A 22889-nucleotide genomic window follows, 5' to 3' on the forward strand; every position below is an offset into this window, starting at 1 on the left:
AAAGTCACCAATAAGTCCCGAATAAGTTCAACCAATTCAGGCGCGATAAAAGTGGCATTTCGACATATTGAAATAAAAAGTAGTTGCACTTTTCCACAATTATTCAATGCGTACGACGCGTTTCGGATCAAAGAGTCATCATCTGGATCTATCTTTAATGCGTACACAATTATTTAACGTGTTGTACACATTAAACAACCGTGGAAATGTGCAACTACCTTTATTTCAATTCATAATTCCCGAGTGTTACTCATTTTTCGTGTGCTACGAAAACAATATTTTCCAAAAGATGTCTACGTAATGCTTTCACTGGAAGAGACCCGTATTTTTTTTACTTCCCAAAGACCATAGTGTTCCCGAGAATAAATAATGCGTACCTTAGACGTATAGGACATCCTAGAGTCAAAAGCCTATTAACTGAGCCAATGACAAGTGAGGCACTCACAAGGAGGGAAGAAAATATAAAAAATCCACCATTTTCGATCCAAAGGGCTTCGTCTTCCGCAAAATTTGATGCTAAGCGTGGGCACGGAGCCAGATAGGATTTCGATACAGGGGGAGCATGAGTCCGTGTGGAAACCCCTGACGAGCCGCAACAGAAATCATTACGTTCGAAAAGTAATAGTCGTTATTGTTCCCCTATTTTAATATGAAAACTCATCGCAACACTGTATTTTTAATTTATTCATATGGAAAGGAGTAAACAAACGCATACTTTCAATGTTTCGGTAAATGGCATGGAAACGACATCGAAAAAGTCTAAAAGCATCCGTTAGCAATTTCATTATTATCAAAGATTAGTCCAGTTTTTAAGTCATAAATGAAGTAATGATTAACTGCATACATCGATGATAAAACACAATCTTTGCAGCTTATACGTGATATCTTTATTTTTTAAGGTTGAATTTGGAAGAAAGCATGTAGAAAAACTTAATATAAACGTCAAGTTTTTAAACTATTTTTCCTCAATTTTAACGCAAAAGACAACAACGCCTTGTCATGGCTGCATAAATTCATTATTACCTTTTTTCTGTTCATAACAATGTTATAACACCCTAGAAAGGTTAATTTGCGATATAGGAAATGGTGATGACCTGCATTTAGGGACGAATTCAGCATCAAATTGGGGAAGGGGGTAATTACTTGGGTCCCTGGAGCATGGAATATCTCCGAGAGAGAGGGGCGTTTTTACAGTATGAGTGCTACGCTCAACTACAAGCACAATTCAAACTTCTCTCACGTTTGGGACTTGTAGATACGCATTTTGATATACGTACACTCCCTTTACAAGGATCGCTTACGATAACGCTTACGCTCTACGATAAATACAACTCAAACTTGTCTCACGTTTGGGACTTGTGGACATGCATTCGCATATAGGTACGCTCCCTTTATTTTTTACAAAAACTATTAAACTAATTAAAAATAAAAAAATTGATAACATTGGGGGGTCATGACTTCTTTAACCCCCCCTAAATCCGCCCCTGCCTGCATACGATGCTTCTCGCCAAGGCATCAAGCCCTCAACCCCAGGACGAGGCCTCACCCTGGCCGAGTGCCCGGACACGGCGCGGCGGGGTAAAAATGGTATAGCGACGAGCGAGGGAGTCGTGTTTTGGAAGAAGAAAAAGAGCCATTTGAGCACGAAGCGGGGACCACGAAATCCCAAAAGGGACTTGGGACGCCTTTCAAGTGGCGCTCTGGTTTCGGAACGATGCGATGGTATCCCTGAGCCGCGTGATGAGGTCCCGGTGGAAAAGTTTTCAATCCGAGAACCGTTCTTAATTGGATTTTTTCCCCGTGATATGTACACCGCGAATGAAACCACTCCCCCTTCACCGCCACTCCATCGTCTTCATCAGCATGAAAATAATCAGCCGAGCGGTGTCCTCCGAGCTCCGGTGACGAGGGGAAAGTCACGAACAAAAACCCTGGGTTTTGTATTTCGTCCGTGGGCGACTTAAGAGTGGATGGCCGACATTTGAGGACACTTACACCATAAAGATATGGCGGGCTGTCTCGCACAACATAAACTTGCGATTTTCTCGGCAATCGTGCGCGAAATAAAATCCAAAATTGCGTTTTTTCTTTCTCTCAACCTCTTTGTCTAAATATATAAATAATTGTTTTATTTATTTATGGATACGTTTAAATTTCATGTAGTGGTAGTAGAAGAAATTCAGTTTTTAAAAATGTTGTATGATTTCTCTGTTACCCCTATGTCTATTGTCAATGCACACCTTGTAATTTAATACTGTGTCCTAAAGGAGTTCAGACACCTAGAAAAATAAATGAATTTATCTATTTATAAAATCAACAGATTTAGGCGTTACTTGGTGGAACGATGAGATATTCATGGTTAAATAAAAACACAGTACTATTCCACAACCTTATATTTTTGCAGTCTACTAGTTTCAACGTTGCAACGATGAAACGATAATGACGTTGCAACGTTGAAACTAGTAGACTGCAAAAATATAAGGTTGTGGAATAGTACTGTGTTTTTATTTAACCATGATTATCTATTTATGTTTAATGTTGATTCAGTATCTCAGGGTAGGAGTCTTGCAGAGGCAATAGGAAAAAGAGACTCTTGACCTATTCAAGACCTATAAGTCATGATAATGAATAACCATGAAATGATATCTACATTCGCAAAATTAAAAATAAAACGTGAAACATTTCAATTGCCCTTTTATTGCCTTCGTCGAGGATGCGCGACACGAAATCTCTGTGTAGGGGCCAGCATCACTTCTTGTGATTCTTAAGTTAAGGGTCGACAAGTTGAATTTTGCAATTTTTGCTTATCATTCAATAATTTTAGGTATGCACCAGGAACAAGTGGACACACAAAACGGCCGGAAAGGATTAGTGAACTTCCGTGAGATGAAAAGATTCAACGCCTAAGTAATGGAAAACACACTAATTTAAAATTTTAAACGCTAAATGAATAAATTCGTTTGTAAAATAGTATTAAAATAAAATAGTATTAAAATAAAATAGTATTAAAAGGACTATTCATATTGCATCCAAATTGTAACCATTGAACGTGAAAATTTTGGCACATAATTGCGAACGAATCAATTCATGAAAATTTCATTGACAACCTCACCGCAATCACCTTTTAAATTTTGGTAATTTAGAGCGGCACTCACTATCCACACGGTTTTGAGGAGTTGAATTCGTAAATCTAATGAGGGCGGTTAGTAAAAACAGGAATGGAATATTGGCTCTTGGGCACATTTTCATCTACTGGAGGGCCGGAGCTAAATAAGGCGAAAGAGAAGAATATAATAACGTGAAACCAATATAGACGCTGCGAAATCACATTAAAGTTCTCATTTTACCCTTTGAAATGAATCTTAGGCCATCAAATTCAGCCTCAGATTTTACTAAAGTTTCTTCCCTCTCAATTCCTTTTGAGACGATTTACTACTGGAACAGAGTATGTTTTGCTCAGGTTGCATTTAGATAGAAAATTTATTTTGAAACAAGGCAATAGTAAGTAATTTTGAAAGTGAAAAGGACGGTCCTTCACCCTTCAAACTAGTTTACGTATAGAAATTTCCGACACCCAGTCTGCCTTTTGTGACTATCGATTAAAAAATAATAAATAAACAACTTGATTCGGCTACGTTTTTGTTATAAAAATTTCAACCGATGAATGACACATACTAAATAAATAAATTTTAGAATTTTAATTGTTTATAATAATTAGATATTAGACAATAACTTTACGCAATTAAATTATGGATCGTTTTCTTCATAGTTCAGAATTAAATAAAGTTATGGATTATTTCTTCATACTGGAATTAAACTATGCATCGTTTTCTTCATTGTTAAGTACAAAAAATGGCCAGTCGTAGGGTCAATATTTAAACTATTGGTTAAATAACGATGGATATCCTTTACGGCGACGTTATCGACGGAGGTAAGCCGTTTGAATCCACATTTTTTTAATGCAGAACTACCAGTCACAACGAGGGAGGATCGCTGATGTCCTACACCCGAGGATATCCCCCGTTTTGGTGCTGCAAAAGGATTCCCGAACGATCGACATCATGAAGCGATCAAATAATCGGTGTCGGGGCCCCACTCCATATGAGAGCTTCGGAAAAGGATATTCGATTGGCTCACAGATCTAGCTAAACTCCATTGAACTATACGGCTTCAGAATCGAGTTTGAGATAATCCAATGCTGCAGTGAAAAAAAATAATCATATTTTCATTATTTTATCGGGATTACGGAATTTTTCCACGAATAAAATATAATTAAAAAGAGACATTACCACAGAGCCGCAAAAATTCACCATCAAGGCTTATTGCTTTATTTTCTCTAATAATGCATAAAAATTTTCATAAGGTAAGTCAAAGTCAAAAGTGTCATTATCGTCCTTGATAATGACATGCATAATGACATGCATGCATAAAATTTTTCATAAGGTAAGTCAAAGTCAAAAGTGTCATTATCGTCCTTGATAATGACACTTTTGTGTTGAAACCATGGTCGGTGCTGAGTTGTAATATTAAAAGTGTGGAAATTACCATTGTGTTCTTCTTTTTATCATGGATATTAAAAAATTCCACAAAATCGAGCCGGATACGATTTTATACGTCCTTTGCAGGTATTCCAATTTGTTTTATTAAGACATACGGCGTGGAAGGCGGTGCCAATACTCTCGATATCGCACCAAGGTGAGGTCCTCAAAAATATTTCGGTTGATCTTTTATGATTGAATAGCTTTTCATTCGTACTTCGCTTCCAATTTTTTTTTCTCTCCCTTCTCCTTCCAACCAATTCTATAGCCATTCCAGCGTGACCGTTTTTCTCAATATACACAGCCGAATAATTTGTATAGAAGCGCCAAATGTGGATTATATCCTAAATTAGATTAGAAATCCGTGTTAACCATAATCCTAGACATCCTTAAGAGCGTGTCTGGCCTCCTGGGATGGGAATTAGTGAGATACAGCGTGCAGCTACCTATCATTTTAGCGAGGTCACAGGAGCGGATAAATAAATCACAATACTCATTTGGGGAAGTAATATAACAAATATTATGAGAAAAATCAAGAGAGATTTACGAATTCTACGGCAGAAAGCAGGTGTAGACAAGAATAAAAATGAATCAATGAAGAAAAATGAATCTATCAACAGAATATCCACGCAAATTATTTTTTCAAGATGAAGGATCGAAAAAAAACATGTAACAGAAAACAATCTCTTTCTTGGATTCAAGTTTACAGGATAATCATCCACAATTTTTAAATGCTCGTGTATCTGGAAGGTAAGGGAAAAACATGAATCCATTTCGGTAGGAAGATATTGAAATACCGGGGCAATACCAATGGGAGCAATCTAAAAGCCGAGCCATAGATACGCAAGTGATTTCGTAACATAATAAACAAACATCTCTAGATTATAAACAAATACTTTTCGCGCATATAATTTAAAAACAGACTGGCCATCATAGATGACAACCATCAAGGTTAGAAAGCAAAAAAGGGGTAAATAGAATTCCGTTGATTAATTCCTAATAGCGACCGTTGCGCCATTTACTTGTAACTAACGCGGTTTGCCTTCAATCTCATTAGACACTACATTATATATTACATATTACATATTAACTCAAAGGTATTCTTTACTCCGACTCTCCGAGCCTTAGTTTTATTTTTATAATGAGTCACAATGAACACTATCAGTTATTTTGTTAAAATGTTGTTCTTTTTAATTAATATTTTTAATAAATCAACATTTTTCGTCTGGTGATGTCCCGTATTGACCAGCAAAAATTCGGATTTTCAATCGCAATTCACAGAATTTATAGCACGGAGAGCCTAATTTATATGGCTGTCAGCCGATGAGGTACGATTAGAACGACATATTATGTAATTTTAATGAAAATGACATTGCTAGAATTTCTAGGGATAAACGTTTTAATACGAAATTCGAACCAGGAGTGTGAACCATAGCTTTCCATCATAAGCGCATCATGAGTGAAGTTTAGAGTTCTATATCGTGTGCTCAGCAATCCTTCTGGGGGTTTAGGGGCGATGGAACATTCTGCTATTCTATAACCCCTAAGTTTTCCTGGAAAATTTGCTTAAATTAGCCTCTCAAAACAGCATATTAAGTACTATCTAATACCAAAATTTATTTAAAATTTTGATGATTTTGATTTCATTGTACTTAAATGCACATGTTTCGAACATTTTTCGGAAAAAATTACCAATTGAGTTGGGGACCATTCTCCCCCAAAAAATCCTCCCATGATCCGCATTAAAAATCTATATTGCGAAGGAATTCACTACTATTATTTCTACGCTGATATTGGCGGAAGGATACGCGCTTGCCATCAGCTGATCATTTCATGCCTCCCATATGTTCGGTCGCGGAACCCAAATGAAGAAATAAAATTCTCTGCACGCTCACTTACTCTTCTCTCTCTCTCTCCCTGTGTGTTTTGCTCGAAAAGAAAACTCCTCGCGCGAGGTGAGTGGGTGAAACTTTCACGAGGACACCTCGGAGAGGAGGACGGAAACGGAGGAAAGAGTCGCACGCGTTATCCCGCCCCGAGAAAGGTCAATACGACGGCAGGGGGCGCGTGCTTTTTGGCGCCAATCGATCGGGCAACCCCCGCACAGAACGAACGGGGTTGGCCTCGCCCACGCTACACCCTTTATACATATTCCGAACGGCGTTTCATTCACCTTCTACCGCCACACTACTCGTGTGCCGCGCGGTTTTCGAGCGGCAATTATTTTCGAGCGACAAAAATGGAGCGTTACATCGCGACAGCAAGGATTAACCCCCTCAGTACCACCTACTTGGAGAGAGATGTTTATGGTATTTAAATAAAATGAATCACCTACGAGAAAAAATTCTGTTAAATTATTTTTTGGTACATAATGACAACATGCTGTTTTTTTTATTTTGCCCTTAAAATATTAATTTGCAACTAACTATATAATTAATCGTGATTGCAAGAGTAGAGTCGCTGCGTGATTATTAATTTGAAGAACTACCTAACTCAAAGCTGATATTTCAGCTCGCGGCACATTTCGGTAAAAAATCAAAAGCCGATACATCGGCCCGCTGCACTGAGAGGGTTGAAAGAGCGTAGAAGAGTGAGCACGTTTTATTAAACATCCATCCTACCATTCCCATTCGAGGAGGATTTGGAAACAGAAATGCTTTGCGGGATGGGGGTGAGAAAGGGGTGAGGAATTCATTATTACGCGGGTTCACTCACAGGATCCCAAGGGACTGCGCGAGTCAAAGCATCAGAGGTATTCAAAAATATTATAGGAACATGCGCGAAATGTACGAAATATTAAACTGCACGCTAAAAATAAATAACGGTGTTTCACGGACAATCCACGGTAGCCCATTTTCTGGCCCGAATAAACTTTAACATCGCCATTTCTAAAAACTACCGTAAATGGTACATATAATAGCAATCATTAGTAGGTGAATTTAAAATAAAAACGGTTTGTATCACTTATTTTACTACTGAAAAATTCCAATTTTATCTCGATTCCTCCTCAAGTAGACTATGAGGAATGGCAACTTCATAGTGTATAATATACACTGCTTACCCCAACATACACCCACGCCCTCGACAATTTACAAAGAGAATTTCATTTCTATCATGAAAGTGAGAAAAGGATATAAAAGGAATAATCTACATGGTGTCAGCGTTCCTCTGAACATAAATGTCAAGGAAAAAAAACAATGATTTTCACTCAAGTGTGGTTTTACCAAAACATTTTCGAATGCGCTAGGAGATCCCTACAGTAGCGCTTCAGGCGGCGGGATGAGAAAGCAATCCGTACGTGGATCGATCGAAGCGACACGTGAGAGTAAGAGAGAGAGAGGAAGAGAATAGGTCGATCCCCTTCCCCATCCTATCTTCCACCTCACACTCCTCAACGATTCCCCCTTGCTACACTACCCCCGCCAAACATCGCTGCAGGGAGGGGAGGGTTACGCGCGAGAGGGGAAGGGACGCCGAGGGGTGGGGAGGGACCGCGAGGCGAGGAGAGGGTAGGGGCGGATGCAGCGGGAGAGAGGCGTCCACTCTGGGGCGGTAGAACGCGTGCTGACGGCCGCCCGGAAAGAGGAGATACGGAATAAGCTTTTTGTTCCCACAGTGTGTCGCGTGCTGCGTGTGTGTTTATGTGCGACTGTGTTTGTGTCCGAGAGGCGTCGCTTGGACGCCCGGAGGAGAACCATATTCGGATCGGCTAAGGGAGAAACGGGAGCGTAGAAGAAAATTCCCAGAGGAGAGAGACCTTTCCAGAGGGACGGAAAATGTCAGGTGAGGAGATTTGTTAAATGTCGAATGTGGGGGGACAGATAAAAAAATATGGGACAAAAGAAAGACGAAATAATCAGCAATCATCCCGTACTCGAAAAAGGAAGAGGTGGGAGGTTATGGTAAAGAGGTTTTAGCAAGAGTAGGAGGTAGGGATGCGGCTGAAATATTAAATTGGCCGTGGAAAAAGGGCTCTTCCACCAGTGTTTACGGTCTTGAGGGGAAAGAGGGAGTATCTAGAGCCGAGGTGAGGGGATGCGTAGGGTTTCCTACAGTGGGAACCCATGCGAGACGGTTTCCCGATTATATAAACCCGTACCCTCCACTCCGGAAGGCCAGATCTGCCGAAAAAACACCATCGCGCGCGGTACTGTTCGGTCGTGATGCGTCCGGTCGCGGCTGGCGGCCGCTATTCCAAGCCACTCACGAGTCCCAGGCTCTTCGGCGGGCCGGAGGAGACGCCCCCGCCGGTGGTGCTGAGGCCATACGCGCGCCCCAACCGGTTGCCCCTGGACAGGGCAAACCCTTGCCTATCCTGTCACCCCTCAAACCTCAAGTTCTCGGTGGCCGTCGCGGCGAAGGAAGGCCAGGTGAGCACTTTCATAAACGTGTGACAATAGGGTGTCAAAATAAATTATTTTTTAAGCTGCAAGCGTGGGTGAATTTTTTGGTGTTGTTTCACTTGTGAACAAGCTACAAAAAATCGGCTTAAAAATAACCATATCCTCCCTATGCGATTTTTGACCAGTGCGGAAAAGATCCATGCCTTTTGTCTAAGTACTTTGAGAAGTGGTCTCAGTAATAAAGGAAAGGTCAAGATGTACGGTTTAAAATATTATGAAACAAATATATCGCCAAGTGAACTGCTTGAAAGAGTATTTCATTATTCAGAGATGGTATTCTGAAGATAACTCTTACTAAAAATGAACTTAAATGACAGCAGTGACTGTAACTCAGTCGCACACCAATATTTCTTAACTAAGGTAACATTGTTTTTAGGTGAGGCTAGGGTTAAAGAAAACAGTTTTCTACCCATTTCAAAGTAAGACTCTCAGTGGCATCCAAGTGGAAGTGAGTATGTGGCCGAAAATTTCGGGCGACTCAGCGGGGTCAAACATTGTTCGATCACGCTGTTTTTTTGTAGTCTTTCTACGAAGGAAATTACTCCAAAAAATGTATCCCTCCTTGCAGCTTTCGAAATGAAAACTTTTGGGCCACCCTAGAGTGATTAACAACCACGAAGAGAACCTAAGGAGGATTTTTGAGTGTGTATAAGGAAGACGTGGTTGCTGGTGATGAAGTACAAAGAGCGTGGATTCACCGGAGATAGGTTTACGGGATATGCACTGCGTGTGTCCATCTTCGTAGACTACAGATTCGCCGGTCACTTCATCGACCTGAAGAAGACAGCTACAATGCCGGCGAAACTGTCATCTACGAAGATGATTACATGCGATGCATACTCAGTAAACTTCTCTCCGATGAATCTTCACCACACTGCTAAAGCCTACAAAAGGATAAGATACCTTGCAGTCTGTTGTGTTCAGAGTGCGGAATACAATGGAATTGCAGACGAGGGATGGATATAGCTTCAGTCTCATTCAGGAAAATATGGTAGGATGAAAGGAAGTCGACAGGTAAACAATTAGCAAGGAAAGTAGAGGAGATGAAGGGTGTGGGATATTTACATGAATTTTATTTTAATTTGATTTATGAACACTAATTTGAAATTCGTAAATGGGACTAGAAAAGAACGATTGGTTGTTTTCCGTCTGATATAATTTGTGAATAAAATTGATTATTTCATGTGTAACTTTATGGAAATCTTGAGCATTCATGATGGAATAATCCAAACCTTGTAATTTCATCAGAAATTTTATTTGAAACTCGCACAGCCCATGGAATCGTTTCAGGCTTGACGTGGTGGAAATGCGATACATCCACGATAAAATGTAAACAACAAATAGTAATTTCCACGCTTTAATTTGAAACGCCCAATACCGACTAGATGGTTTCGACACTCTATGTCATATGTCTACGTTGATATTGGTGTACAGTGTCAAAACTGTGGTAGGTAGCGAAGTTATGCATTAAATTGAGGAAATTATCATTTGTTGTTTACATTTTATCTTGGATAAATCGTACAACGCGTTTCACTATACTGGCATCTTTCATGTGCACAGCAAGGGGGGTGGGGATTGCACTGTATATGGACGAAGAAGGGGTTAATGGAGGGAGAGGGGAGTGGGTAGGAAGATGGCCGTTAAGGAAGGTACACAACTCATTCGAGGAAGTGCGGGCAGTGATCGTAAGGGAATAGGATAGACGAAATAAAATTATTTCTATTCTACGACGTGTGAGGAAGGCGAAGAACACAAGCCTCTGAAACCAAATAAAGTTAGTTCCTCTCCAAAGGAATTTTCAAATCTGTCAGAAAGTTTACCCGAAAAGCGGGGACAGAACAGAAACGCGATAAACAAGTTTAACCTAGAAAATATACTGATTCTGGCGAATATTCGTCGGATTATTTGAATCTTATCATTGATAGCCGTTTTTTCCACAAATTTTCATTAAATAAATTTTAAATCTTGACAAGGGAAAAACTCAACAGACAGGAAAGCATGACACAGACTACCTGTTTTACAGGATATAACGAGATATTCAACAATTTACATTGAACAGTTTGCGAATATCCTATCCGTCTATTCCAATTTTTCAATTGTCCTCCTAACTCACATAAGGCTCGACAATCCAGATTAGACTATTCACTAGATTTTTCTTGACACTCTGATATAACAATCATTTCATCGTATCTTTCCCACTTACGAACGCCGTCTATCACTCTTTCTGATATCCGGTCTTACTGCAGCGTCCGCCTTTAAAGGCTATTTACCACGCAGAAATCGAGAAGTTCGAGTTGTAATTGGAATTGATCATACGTTAGTTTTCGTCAAGAGGTGTCTCATAATCGATTTGAATTAATTTCGTACATCTTATGTAATGCAATGTAAAAAACTGTGTAATTCCACATAAATGTAATGCTGTACGATCTAGGTTTCGACGTGTCACATCATCATCTGGACCGAAACGAAACCTAGGACGCACAATATTAAATTTACGTGGAATTACTATGGTTTTCACAGACTAGATGATGACGCAGATGATGGACCAGATAGAGACGTCCCACGTCGAAACCTACGTCGTACAGTATTAAATTTATGTGGAATTACTTTTTTTTACATTTCATTACGTTCATTTGATTCCATGAAGCCACGCCCGAGATAACGAATTATTCGTACCCCTTCGAAATTAGTCGAAGAGTACTAGTACCTACAACATGTACAATTTCCGATAGGTAAAGCCTATAGTGATAGACCCTCACCATGGTGTCACAAAGACTTGCGATTGCCATAAGAGGCGCGTGAGCGAGGGGTGGGTGGGGATTGAAAGGGACATGTCTGGGGTGGGGTTCGGGGAAAGCCACCGCGTGGACCCTCCCTCCCCCTTTCCCTATGCCGTCATGCACCCTCAGGGCCATTGTCATCTCTCCACCACCCTGTACCATATCCTCTCTCCCCATCCAGCCCCTACTTTTTATTCCCCCCATCCTCTCCCTCACCCAGTAAGCCACCACCCCCGTGCCGGTCGTGATGGTGGACCCCGGACTGGCGACTCTTCCGCAGGCTTCGCTGCCCGTAAAGATGTTCCTTCAGTCTCATTCGGGAAAGGACGAGACGAGAGAAGGAAATTGACAGGTAAACAAAGAAGAGGCGAAGTGCTTAGAAGTGATTGGGTGAAAAAGAAACACTGTTGAGATTCATGTCACCGACATCATTAGAGAACGATCCTATTATTGGTTTGACGCAGTTCTCCATTCCTCTCTCCTATCCGCTAGCCTTTTCTTATTGTGTAGCGACGTATTTCTTCTATTTTACATCCTTTGAAATCTGTCCTACATAACTCATTGGGGGCTGTCCCTTTCTCTCCTTCCCTTCTAAATGTCATTCTACTACTGTTTTCAACAGGCCATCATGGCTCATAACGTGGCCAAATAAGTTTTCCCTTCCTCTGGTTTTTAGGAGACTTCTCTTTTCTCCCAATCTTCTCAGCACTTCCTCATTACTTGCTCGGTCGAAAATATTATCTTCATCATTCTTCGGTAGTACCACATTTCGAATACTTCAATTCTGGACTTCTCGGCTGCCGTCAACGTCCAAGCCTCGCTGCCATGGAGAAACATGCTCCATTGACATTCATGTCGAGCAAAAAATAGGGGACTACTTACTATTTGTGATATTCTGCTATTACATGCAGATTCATAGGTGGATTCAGAATATATAACGGTTGCAAAGGATTATAAATTGAAAATAATGTAATTTTTTCAACTTTGAGTCATAACAAGCAATGCCCAAAGATATTTCATCAATTAAAACGCATTGTCATCGTCATTTAAGGCGAACTTTTATTTTTCACTATTCCCGTCTAACATAGTATTGATTCCATTTCAAGACATGTCGAAATTTTCAGGGTATACAGACTTTTGGAAAAAAATTGTATATCTGTCGACATTGACAATTGTATCTCAGTGTTTCATCGAAGGAAATATTTTCATTTCTGTGATACAGGAAAATTTAACAAAGGTCCACTCGATTACTTCTAGATGATAGCTTACGTTATATACGACATAAAAGAAAAAAGTAAAACAAGTAGAGCGAGAGGTATTGAGTCCCGTCAATATTGACGATTGGTCGCATAAAATTACTTACAATTACTAAATGTTGCAAACAATGCAGAAGAGTTTGTACGCCGAAGAAGACCTGATTAATCAACAGTACGCAGTAATTAAAGATTCTAATTTGGCGGATGAGTAGAATCTTTTCGGCTACATATTATTTAATAAAAATTCTCAATGCCTGATGATTCAAAAATACAAATACAAAAGTTCGCGAGAGAATTGCTAGATTGAAAAAAACATATTGATATTGACCCAGGCCTGGAACTTAGGCGGGGCAGGAGGGACACATGCCCCGGGCGGCAGATTTAAGGAGGAGCGGCAAAATTTGATAAGTTTATCATGTAAAGTTATTTAATTTGTATAATTAAATTATTTAAAAATAATTATTACATTATCAAACAATAATATTAATTAAAATTCTTAATATAAAACATACGGTGTGTAATTTCAACGACCGCAACACAAAAAAATAGTTTACGGAAGTCATTTGGTGTGATAATTGGTGGCAAGTCTCATCCCATTTATCAAAATCTAGTGGAGGAAGGTGGAGGCAGCGAGCGAAGGGGGATCACGTGATGAGGGGCGGCAAACTGATCTTTTCCCCCACTCCACCAGACAAAACTTCTAGTATCAACCTATCCTGTATCAACCTATCCCCAATAAATTCAAGACATTGAAGACGCAACGTAAAACATATTCCTCTCTTTACGCACCGAAACTTTCAAGGGGATTGCATAATTTTTAAATGAGTACATAAGTCACAGAAGACAAAGACAAGATACGACCGGTAAAGCGGGGGTGATGCGTCCTCTTAAGCGGCCAGAACCACTTGCTCCGGTGGAGTCTTTCTTCCGTATAGAGTCAAGCGTCTGTGAAATCCGCGCCTGTCCGCGAGGCATTGTCCGGCGGATCGCACGCGATCTATCCGGGACGTTTCTACCTGTCTCCACCCCATTCTTCCCCTCCCACGGCCCCGCCCCGCCGATTTCGCTCCGATTGGATAGCATCCGCAGCGGCGGTACGCAGTTCGTCGCCCTCGCGATATACCTGCTGCGGATGATAATCGGCGTCTCATCCCACAAACTGCGCACGCCGACGACCTGACTTTAGCAAGGTCTAGGTTATAACATTAAATGCTCGTTAACGCATCTTCCAAGTTATCCTTCCACGAAGACCGTCCGTCACTCTCGTCATATAACAGGGATAGTGATCAAGGTTACAGGGGCGCAGCTAGGAATTCAGTCTGGAGGGGATTTAGGTGCAACTAATACCGGGGTGTGTGGGGGTATGGAATACCCACCAGGATAAGTGGTAGGTGAGAGATTAATAACTTGCGGAATTTTAAGATAAATGCTTCAAAATGGTGAGTTTTTACGGCTTTCTGAGGGATATTTCATTAATCCTAACACTATTCTATTAGTAATATTAATCCAGTTAAGTAAAATGGATTAAACTTAAAAAAATTCTGTGAGCTCTGGGGGGGGAGGGGGTTTTAACCCCCAAAACCCCCCCCCCTCGCTGCGCCACTGCTAGGTTTTATCCGACATTTTGCGTGCCAACGACCAGTCTTGGGTTAAGTACAAACGTTACTTGTCCCATTATTTAGCATTATGCTCCTAGTAGTTCTCTGGTAGTCCGTCATTCCCGTTAAATTTCCTGGAGAGTTATCGCAGTTAAATATTGAACTTCATAGAATTTCACTTCAAACATTCTACATACAAACCAAGTTAGCTTAAAGAAAAACAACTAAAAATCTCAATCGATAGCAATAGTTTTTAATGTACCAATTTAAGAGAATTCTCGTAAATTGAAGCCATAATTCCGCTCCGTTGCGGTAGAGATGAGATTCGATGTCGTCATCAGTGAATGGCATAATGGGAGTTGGCAATCTCGGTTAGCGGAGACCGGCTCTGATTATTTGCTTTTATTCCTTTTTAATTTCTGCTAACCTCCGAAAGATTTTGCCTCGTACCTGATAGCATAAAATAATTGCTGAAACCATTGTATCATTTCTAATGCTGACGCTGCGCTTTACGACAAAGGATATTTACCAATCAGCCTGTCAATTTTTCTATGAATTTCACTCTCAACCTAAGAGAGCAAATATTATGATCAATGATTTATTGAGGAAATAAATGGCCTCTGCAAAAAAACTAAATGCGTCAATTTATGAATTCCAAGAGAAGAGAAATCACAGCCGTACTTAACACTCGAAAGGCCCTTTCAGTGATTGGTAATGATATAACAACATTTGGTTGGAAAACACAGTAGCACTAAATAGAAAAATTAATTCTCATTTTCAAAATGTACTCCAACATTGCCGCCCGATATCCACATTATAAAGTCAACTAAAGTCATCATCAGTCAGCAATCCGAAGACTGGTTTGACGCAACTCTCCACTCATTTCTCTTATCAGCCCACCTTTTGATACTATTATGAACCTGCTGGTTTACATCCACAATCAAGTGCTCCATGTATCTCACCGCTCTGCCGTGATTCCCTTCCGCCTATCCCTCAACGATAGTTTCCATCGGACCATCGCCTCTCATGATGTGGGCGATAAAGTTGTTTCGTCTTCTTCTTAAGGTCTTTAAAAGGCAATCTATCCATTTGATCCTCATCATCAGAATATTCAACCAACAGAGTAGGCACTTAGTACAATATTAACTCTTTCGAATAGTGACAGTAATAGAATATGAGCTCTCTTGTAAATCCGCCACTAAATCTTGAAAAACTCGAATTGAAATTTCATAAGACTGGGAGCACTTGGAACGTTTAATATACAATTCTCAATCAATTTAGAGTTATAAATATCAAAATCGATAATTATAATTCATTATACCTAATCAACCGTAATGGTCAACGTCCAATGATAAAAAACTGATTAAAGGCAGCCTGGCGTCTGAATCAATGAAGTAAATGAGTATACAGAGAGAAGTTTTCGGAATATATTTTTTTGCGTATAATTTGCGTCTTATTGACTAGAACATCACATTATTTACCAAAGTCCACGAGTATGGTCATGGTAGTGAAGGCTATTCGAGTTCTCCACCGGGTAATCTTCTTCATGGCTGCCGACGTTTCGGGGTACGAATCGTACTCCATCTTCAGGGCTGAATCAATGAAGTAAATGAGTATACAGAGAGAAGTTTTCGGAATATATTTTTTTGCGTATAATTTGCATCTTATTGACTAGAATTCACTCAGCTCTGAAGATGGAGTACGGCTCGTACCCCGAAACGTCGGCAGCCATGAAGGAGATTACCCGGTGGAGAACTCGAATAGCCTTCACTACCAGCATACGCTGGGAAAGCATCCGATCTTTTTTCAGCATGGTTATGGTTTAAAACCCCATAAATTCATAAATTAATGAAATTAACGGTAAATGCCGTTACCTCAGAAAAACTCAGAATCCCACGCCAACTTGTTGAGGCGTAGGAATGACCTAGAAGACTGCGGCATCTACTAACGAAATATATATCATCATGTAATAGAGTGTCTACCATGCACACCTGTACCCTTCACTTAAATTACGAATGATGAGGCCTTTTTGAGCCCCTTCCTCGTGGCGCGCCAGACAATAATACTGCAACTCGCACGGAAACATCGGGAGATGCACCGTTGTCGTGAACAGCGGCTCACGTAGCAAAGCTTCGAACAGATCGATCCGCAGCATTCGGGAAGTTGAGCTCCGGTACGTGGAGGGGGCAAAGATGACGATGGTAATCTCGGAATGGCCGCGTTCACTCCCTTCCCTGAGTACGCGCATTTGTACTCGCCGTGCGTTAGCGCATGGCCCACGGTGATTGATAAAGACGGAGCGTAGAAGCATTAGTCCCCATTGAATCGGGGCCGTAAGCACGAAAAGAGAGTCGGAAATTTGTATCTGCCAGCGTTATTGCGAGGCCGAGCCAGTTTAACTAGAGGTTAGCTTACCCTGTGGGTGGTCCGGGCAGTGGCGCAGCGAGGGGAGGGGGGGTTGGGGGATGAAACCCCCCCCCCACAGCTCAGAGAATTTTTTAATTTTAATCCATTTTACTTAATTGGATTAGTATTACTTATAGAATAGTGTTAGGATTAATCAAATGCCCCTCATAAGGCCGTAACACTCGCCATTTTGAACCATTAATCTTAATTTTTTTCTGGAGGAGGGCCCCCGCAACTCCCGATACCCTGGCGGGTATGCAATACCCCCGCACTCCTAAGTATTAGTTGCGCCTAAAACCCCCGTACCCTTAATTCTTAGCTGCGCCCCTGGGTACGGGTTTATATACAATGATTCAGAAAAATCGCTAATCCGCAAGGTCTCCAAGAGGACAGCAATATTTTACCGACGTAAGTGTAACTGGCCATGTTTTACGGAACCGTGAGGCAGGTAGCATGATCATTAACCAGAGAACTGGCTTTCGGGGTGAGGGGTTCTGGTTTAATATCCGATAATCAGAAAAATCGCTCATCTTTCCCTTACTCGAGGTTTCTAGAGATCACTTTATGAGCGCAATAAGTTTAACTCGCCATATTCTATCGAACCGTAACGGGTAACATTGTCAATAACCAGAGCTCTGCTTTCTAGGTGGGGGTTCTGATTCAAATACCAGGAATATTCAGAAAAATTCGCTCCTCCGGTCCCTACATGAGGTTTCTAGAGGAAAGTGCTTTACTTGTCAACTTAAGTGCAAGTGGTAATATTTCACGAAACCGTTTGACAGGTAACATGGTCACGAAAAAAGCACTTTTGTCCGTTTCACAGACATCTTCTATACGACTGTAATTGATAAAGACAGAGTGGGATGCCATTATTTTCCATTAAAGCACAGACGTACTCAGGAGTACAGTAAAAAAATGAGCTTGTAAGCGTGATTGCCGGGGAATAACGAGTGTAGCCACAAGAGCGCTGACTTTCCAAGTGCGGATTCCAACTTCAAATACCGCTAATCAGAAAATTTTCCCGCCCCACCCCTGTTTGGGTTATTTAGGAGAGCATTTTACCCTGCTTACTCGGTCCATCAATAATGACGTTGAATCCAGGTCTAATTGCTATACTTGGTTGAACTTAGGGCTCCTTTCTATCGTGCGCTAAAACTTATCCCGCGATGTGAGATGTAAATTCATTATGGATAGACAAGTAAAATAAGCCAATGATATTTTATGATTATGGCCCCATTTTGGATGTTGTCGTCGGATTTTTATAGCATCAGTACAATGAGAACACGGGGAAATTATATGACAGAAAAGTGGAGGCGAAAGAAAATAATTTCGGAGTTATAAGTACGTTATGTGGCGTAGGAAATGATACAAATCGTGTTGATTAGGTGCACGATGCCCCTGGAATTCCATTCATAGGATATTCAAATATAAATGCAAGAAAGGTTCTTCTTGTTATCCTCCCCGCTAAGTTTTGCAACTATTTAAGCACGATATACATTGCGTTAAGTAACGTGGTCTAGTAATATTCCATGTTATCGACTCGTTTACACAACGCGGTACGGTAATACGCGGTTGGGTAAACTGATTTTGAACCTTACGAACACACCTACAAATAAATACATTGAGCATTTTTCTCCCCATATCCTTTGCTCGGGTACATAGAATGTCCACATTAGTCAAAATGATAAATGCTAGCGTAACTCCAGTCTTCGAATTAAATGATGACCATCAACAACATTCGACTTCGGTTCGGTTAACTACATTATTCCAGTTTCCACATGAATAATTACGATACTACGATTTCACACGATTTTGATTGTGGTCTCAGCTTACGGCAACTGCGCCGCCAAATTATGTGCCTTTCTTATTTCCAAGTAGAATGTAAGAAAATTCACTAATTAATTCTTAACTGTGTGGTATTCATTATTTGGTTTCTTGGACAGTTAGGTTTTTCTTGTGCCACTACCTCCGGGTCGCTTTATGTAAAAAAAAAGTAGCGGCATAAGTCAACGTTAACTATCCAAAAACCTTGGAATTGAAGAATTTCGAATTGCGGTGTTACATTCATGACAATAATTATACCCCGCAACTCATTTCGTCGACCAAATATACATACTTCTCTCTTCGCTTGGAAAATAGCGCAATGCAAAAGCGCAAGCAGAACCGATTCATTGACTCCGCTGAGATTACACTTCCGTATGATGAGCACCCCACAGCACACAGACACTCGCCACGGCTGAGCGTGCAGATACCGTCGGAATGATCTTGATAGCGTTTTCATCGAAGGTCCCGGCGGGGAGCAACCAGGAGGAGGTTGGTGGCCTGGCGGGGGAGGATGAACGGTCTCTGCCCGCGATGCTTGTTTGTTTGTTTATGCTAATACGGCGGCGAGAGGCGTCCCGAGTGCACGCACGTGCGTCACGCGTCGAAAGGGAGCACGGATAAGAATTGTCGGAGTCGTTCGTATGGGAATGCGGGTCCTTGGGTCGTTGTGGGTGCGGTGAACGTTCTTCGCTTCGGCACCGACGGCGCCACCCTTAGAACAGGTAACCGCCTGCTCGCACGGCTGAAATGCACACACGCGAGTGAAACATTCCCGTTCATGAAACTTCGTATTAGCACGCACCTATTTCCTCCGGTCTCACCATGCATGGATTAGTCTGACCTTCGAAATAACTACGCGGTTTATCTCACGAGGACATTAAGGAGGTCGGTGAAGGGACCAAAGTAGATATATATGTCATTTTCATGGGAACTCCCACGTTTAGTCTTGTAATTATACTTTTATCCACTAACTTCCACAAAAATAGGCTTTTTATGCAATAGTTTAGTCTAATAGTTAGCACAAATAGCTGGAAAAAATTATTAACTTCGAATTTATGAGGATTCAATTATGCACAAATTTTGCATTCTAATTTGGCTTTTTAAACCCAATCGATGTTGTTTCCTACACACAGATATCGTTACACAGGCGAGGGCAAATATTTTCAACGGCATATGTGAAAAATATTTGTTTTTGTCTGTGCACTCACAATCTACATTACTTCTAAAAGAAATTGAAACAGTACCGATCCCTAGGTAGGAAGATAAAAACTTCCCGACCACTAGCGAAGAAAACGTAAGCAACTCTCTAACCATAATTCCTAATCGAAAAAAGGAAACTAATCGGATCAGAGAAAATATTTTCCGGAATGAGCCAAAACCTTGATCTTGGCCAACGAGCTTAAACTGGAAACGGGACATCTTATGAAAAAAAATTAATGATCCCAGAAATAGCATCAAAAAAGTCATTTCCCACCAGAAATTGGCTTATTTGTGGTAAGCCAAATCATAATTACATTTAAAACAAGAGGTGATGTACTGCATTCGTTAGATTCATAGAAATTTCACGGAATATAGCTCCCCACAGGGCATGTTCACACACACCCTGATGCTACGATTCTATTCCTTCCTTCCTTTCGGCCAATCCCTCTCCATTCTATCCATGAACCTTTTTGTCTTCTTCGCCCTTCTCCGTTTACCGACCATACATCTCTTTATCACGGATCCCTTATCGCGGAATTCAGCGTTCTCTTGTCCCCCACAAAGCTCCTCACTCAACTCCTGCCTCATCTATATCTCACCCTGGACCACCAGCACTCTCCTTCGCCCCTCCGCTCATTTCATCTCCTCCTTCCCTCTCTACACCAACGAATCCTTCCTCATGGTCCGTCTATCCGCAACATGCTAATCTTAACTCCGCTAAGATTCTTAACAATGGTCGCTTTTCTCTCTACCATCTAATACAAGATAACAACTATCTAACCCTTCGCTGTTATAAATTTTAATTTCGCTACCAACATATTTAATCTTCATCTGAAATATAAGAGTAAAAGACGTGCCCAATGCTGAATTCGTTCCATCGAAATTTGAATATAAAATTTTCCACCGAAAGTGACATACGAAGGTGATTCACTAAGATAACACTAGCTGTAAGTGGAATTACAAAGAATTTGTTTGATGCGCATGAATAAATTCATATATTTCTTAAAATTTTTAGTTTAAAATTTAATGTACCAAAATTACAGAAATAAATTATGCACATAATATCATGTTCATTGCAACTAATCGATAGCAGTATTTCCTTTTTATTTTTACTAGTTGAATGAAACATAGCTTAATTCCACGGGATTTATTCGAACATGACGCGTTTCGTTGCCACTACAACAACAACATTAATTCCTAATATGTTAATAATAACGTAATCTACATCTACATAATACTCTGCGAGCCACCTCCAGGGTGTTTGGCAGGGGGTGACCAATCACCAACATGCAGCATGCAAGAGGACCGCCTCATGCACACCGCACGGTCATAGAAATATTACGCACACTAGAAAAATATACATGCTTATTCATAAAAAAGTGCTAATGGTTAGTAATTCCTGGTGAAAATACATGCAAGGTTAGAACTATGAAAAAACATGCAATGAGTGATCCTAGCGAGTGACGCCATTAATCCTATCAATTGAGACAACGCTGCTATCCTTAATGGTACGAGGGAAGAATGACATTTTAATTCTCTCTGTTTTGCAGTCTATTTCTTTTATTTTATTCTCATGATCACGTCTACTGCAGTACGATGGTAAACGAAGGATGTGATTCACGTCGTCCGAGAAAATATCTTCTTCGAATTTCCTAAGTAAGTTAAGCCTATACTTCGATCTACGCTCCTGTAAAGATTCCCATCCTAACTCGTGTAACAAACTGGTAATCATTATAATGCTGTTGTAAAAACGAAACGCGTCGTGTTTATGTTTCATTTAACAAATATTAAGAACTTCGTCCACATCGCGCCGCCTATCACACAATATATTCCCTTTTTCACCGTCCTGGTCATATATGTAGATCCTGTGGCGTAGATCAAGATGCAAGCGGCCTTCAGGGAATATTTTATATCCGTGGGTGAAGGTAATGTTCGCGAACTTAGACGCGGATCCTTTGCGGAGCTTTCACCATTGATTCGAGGGCCCCGGCACACCCGTTAAACCCTCGAGACAAGCGGGCTTACGCGGAAGACGCGATGGGAAAGCCGCAGAGTTCGCTCTCGGGAGACCGGAAGTGGTGGCTGAGCACTCAGGAGCCACTCGGCCGTGAGTGCGTACTTGGGGACACCTGCGGGATGATTGCTTCCATTGTTACCGCACGAGGATTCAGTTGATTGATTGGTCGTTTGGCAATGCAATCAACGGAACTGCCCTCGACTGCTTCTCCGCACCACGAATATAACGAGTACCGATCCAGTTCCCACCTTCTTCATCTTCTCCCGCTTCAAGGAGCGAACATTCTTTTTAAGCCCAGAATTCTGGCGCGGTTACATCTACATCTACGAGGTACTCTGCAATCCACCACCAGGGTGTGTGGCACAGGGTGATTCCACACCAGCCACCCATCCTAGCCATCAGAAGCGCACTCGCTTGCCAGACACAGGCCCAGCACACAGGACAACAACGCGCGGTCAGACCAGAAACATGGAGAGAACTAAGGGCACTAACATGCTACCACGCCATTAAAACTATTATTTATAAATAGAAACCAAAAGTTAGCTATGACAGAGATTCATGCATGAGGGTTTCTGTTCTAGGATCACGATTGGAACCCACACCAAGGCCTGTCGCACAGTCCCATTTTTCAAACTTTCACGTAATGGACAAATTTTTCATCCGAGCAAGTTCCAACGCAAACTTCAAACAGCTATAAAGAGAACTCTTAAGAGGAGCTTTGTTGGCTAGAGCTTTGGCTTCCCACTTCGTGGGTCCTTTCAAGTCCCGAAAGCACAGATTTTATACAGACAGCCCGGTATGTGCTTCAGGGCTGTGTGGAGAGTACTCTCGAGATAAGTCCAGCAGGATGAGGAGTCCAGCGTCCCT

The 22889-nt window shown here is 41.1% G+C and overlaps 1 protein-coding gene across 2 annotated transcripts in view; it reads left to right on the forward strand.

Moving 5' to 3' along the window:
* The first annotated feature begins 8081 nt into the window (after positions 1 to 8081).
* The window catches only part of LOC124159161 (septin-2), a 68464-nt gene continuing 53656 nt past the window's right edge, over positions 8082 to 22889 (forward strand). The window contains exon 1 of one of the 2 annotated variants that reach the window (XM_046534775.1): positions 8082 to 8321. In XM_046534775.1, the coding sequence (XP_046390731.1) occupies positions 8315 to 8321 (7 nt within the window). In that variant the 5' untranslated portion in view covers positions 8082 to 8314. Of the gene's footprint in view, positions 8322 to 8686; positions 8909 to 22889 lie in introns of those variants that run through there. The other variant, XM_046534774.1, reaches the window with a different exon arrangement.

Source organism: Ischnura elegans, chromosome 5, assembly GCF_921293095.1.
Source record: "Ischnura elegans chromosome 5, ioIscEleg1.1, whole genome shotgun sequence".
In the NCBI taxonomy this organism is placed as follows: Eukaryota; Metazoa; Arthropoda; class Insecta; order Odonata; family Coenagrionidae; genus Ischnura; species Ischnura elegans.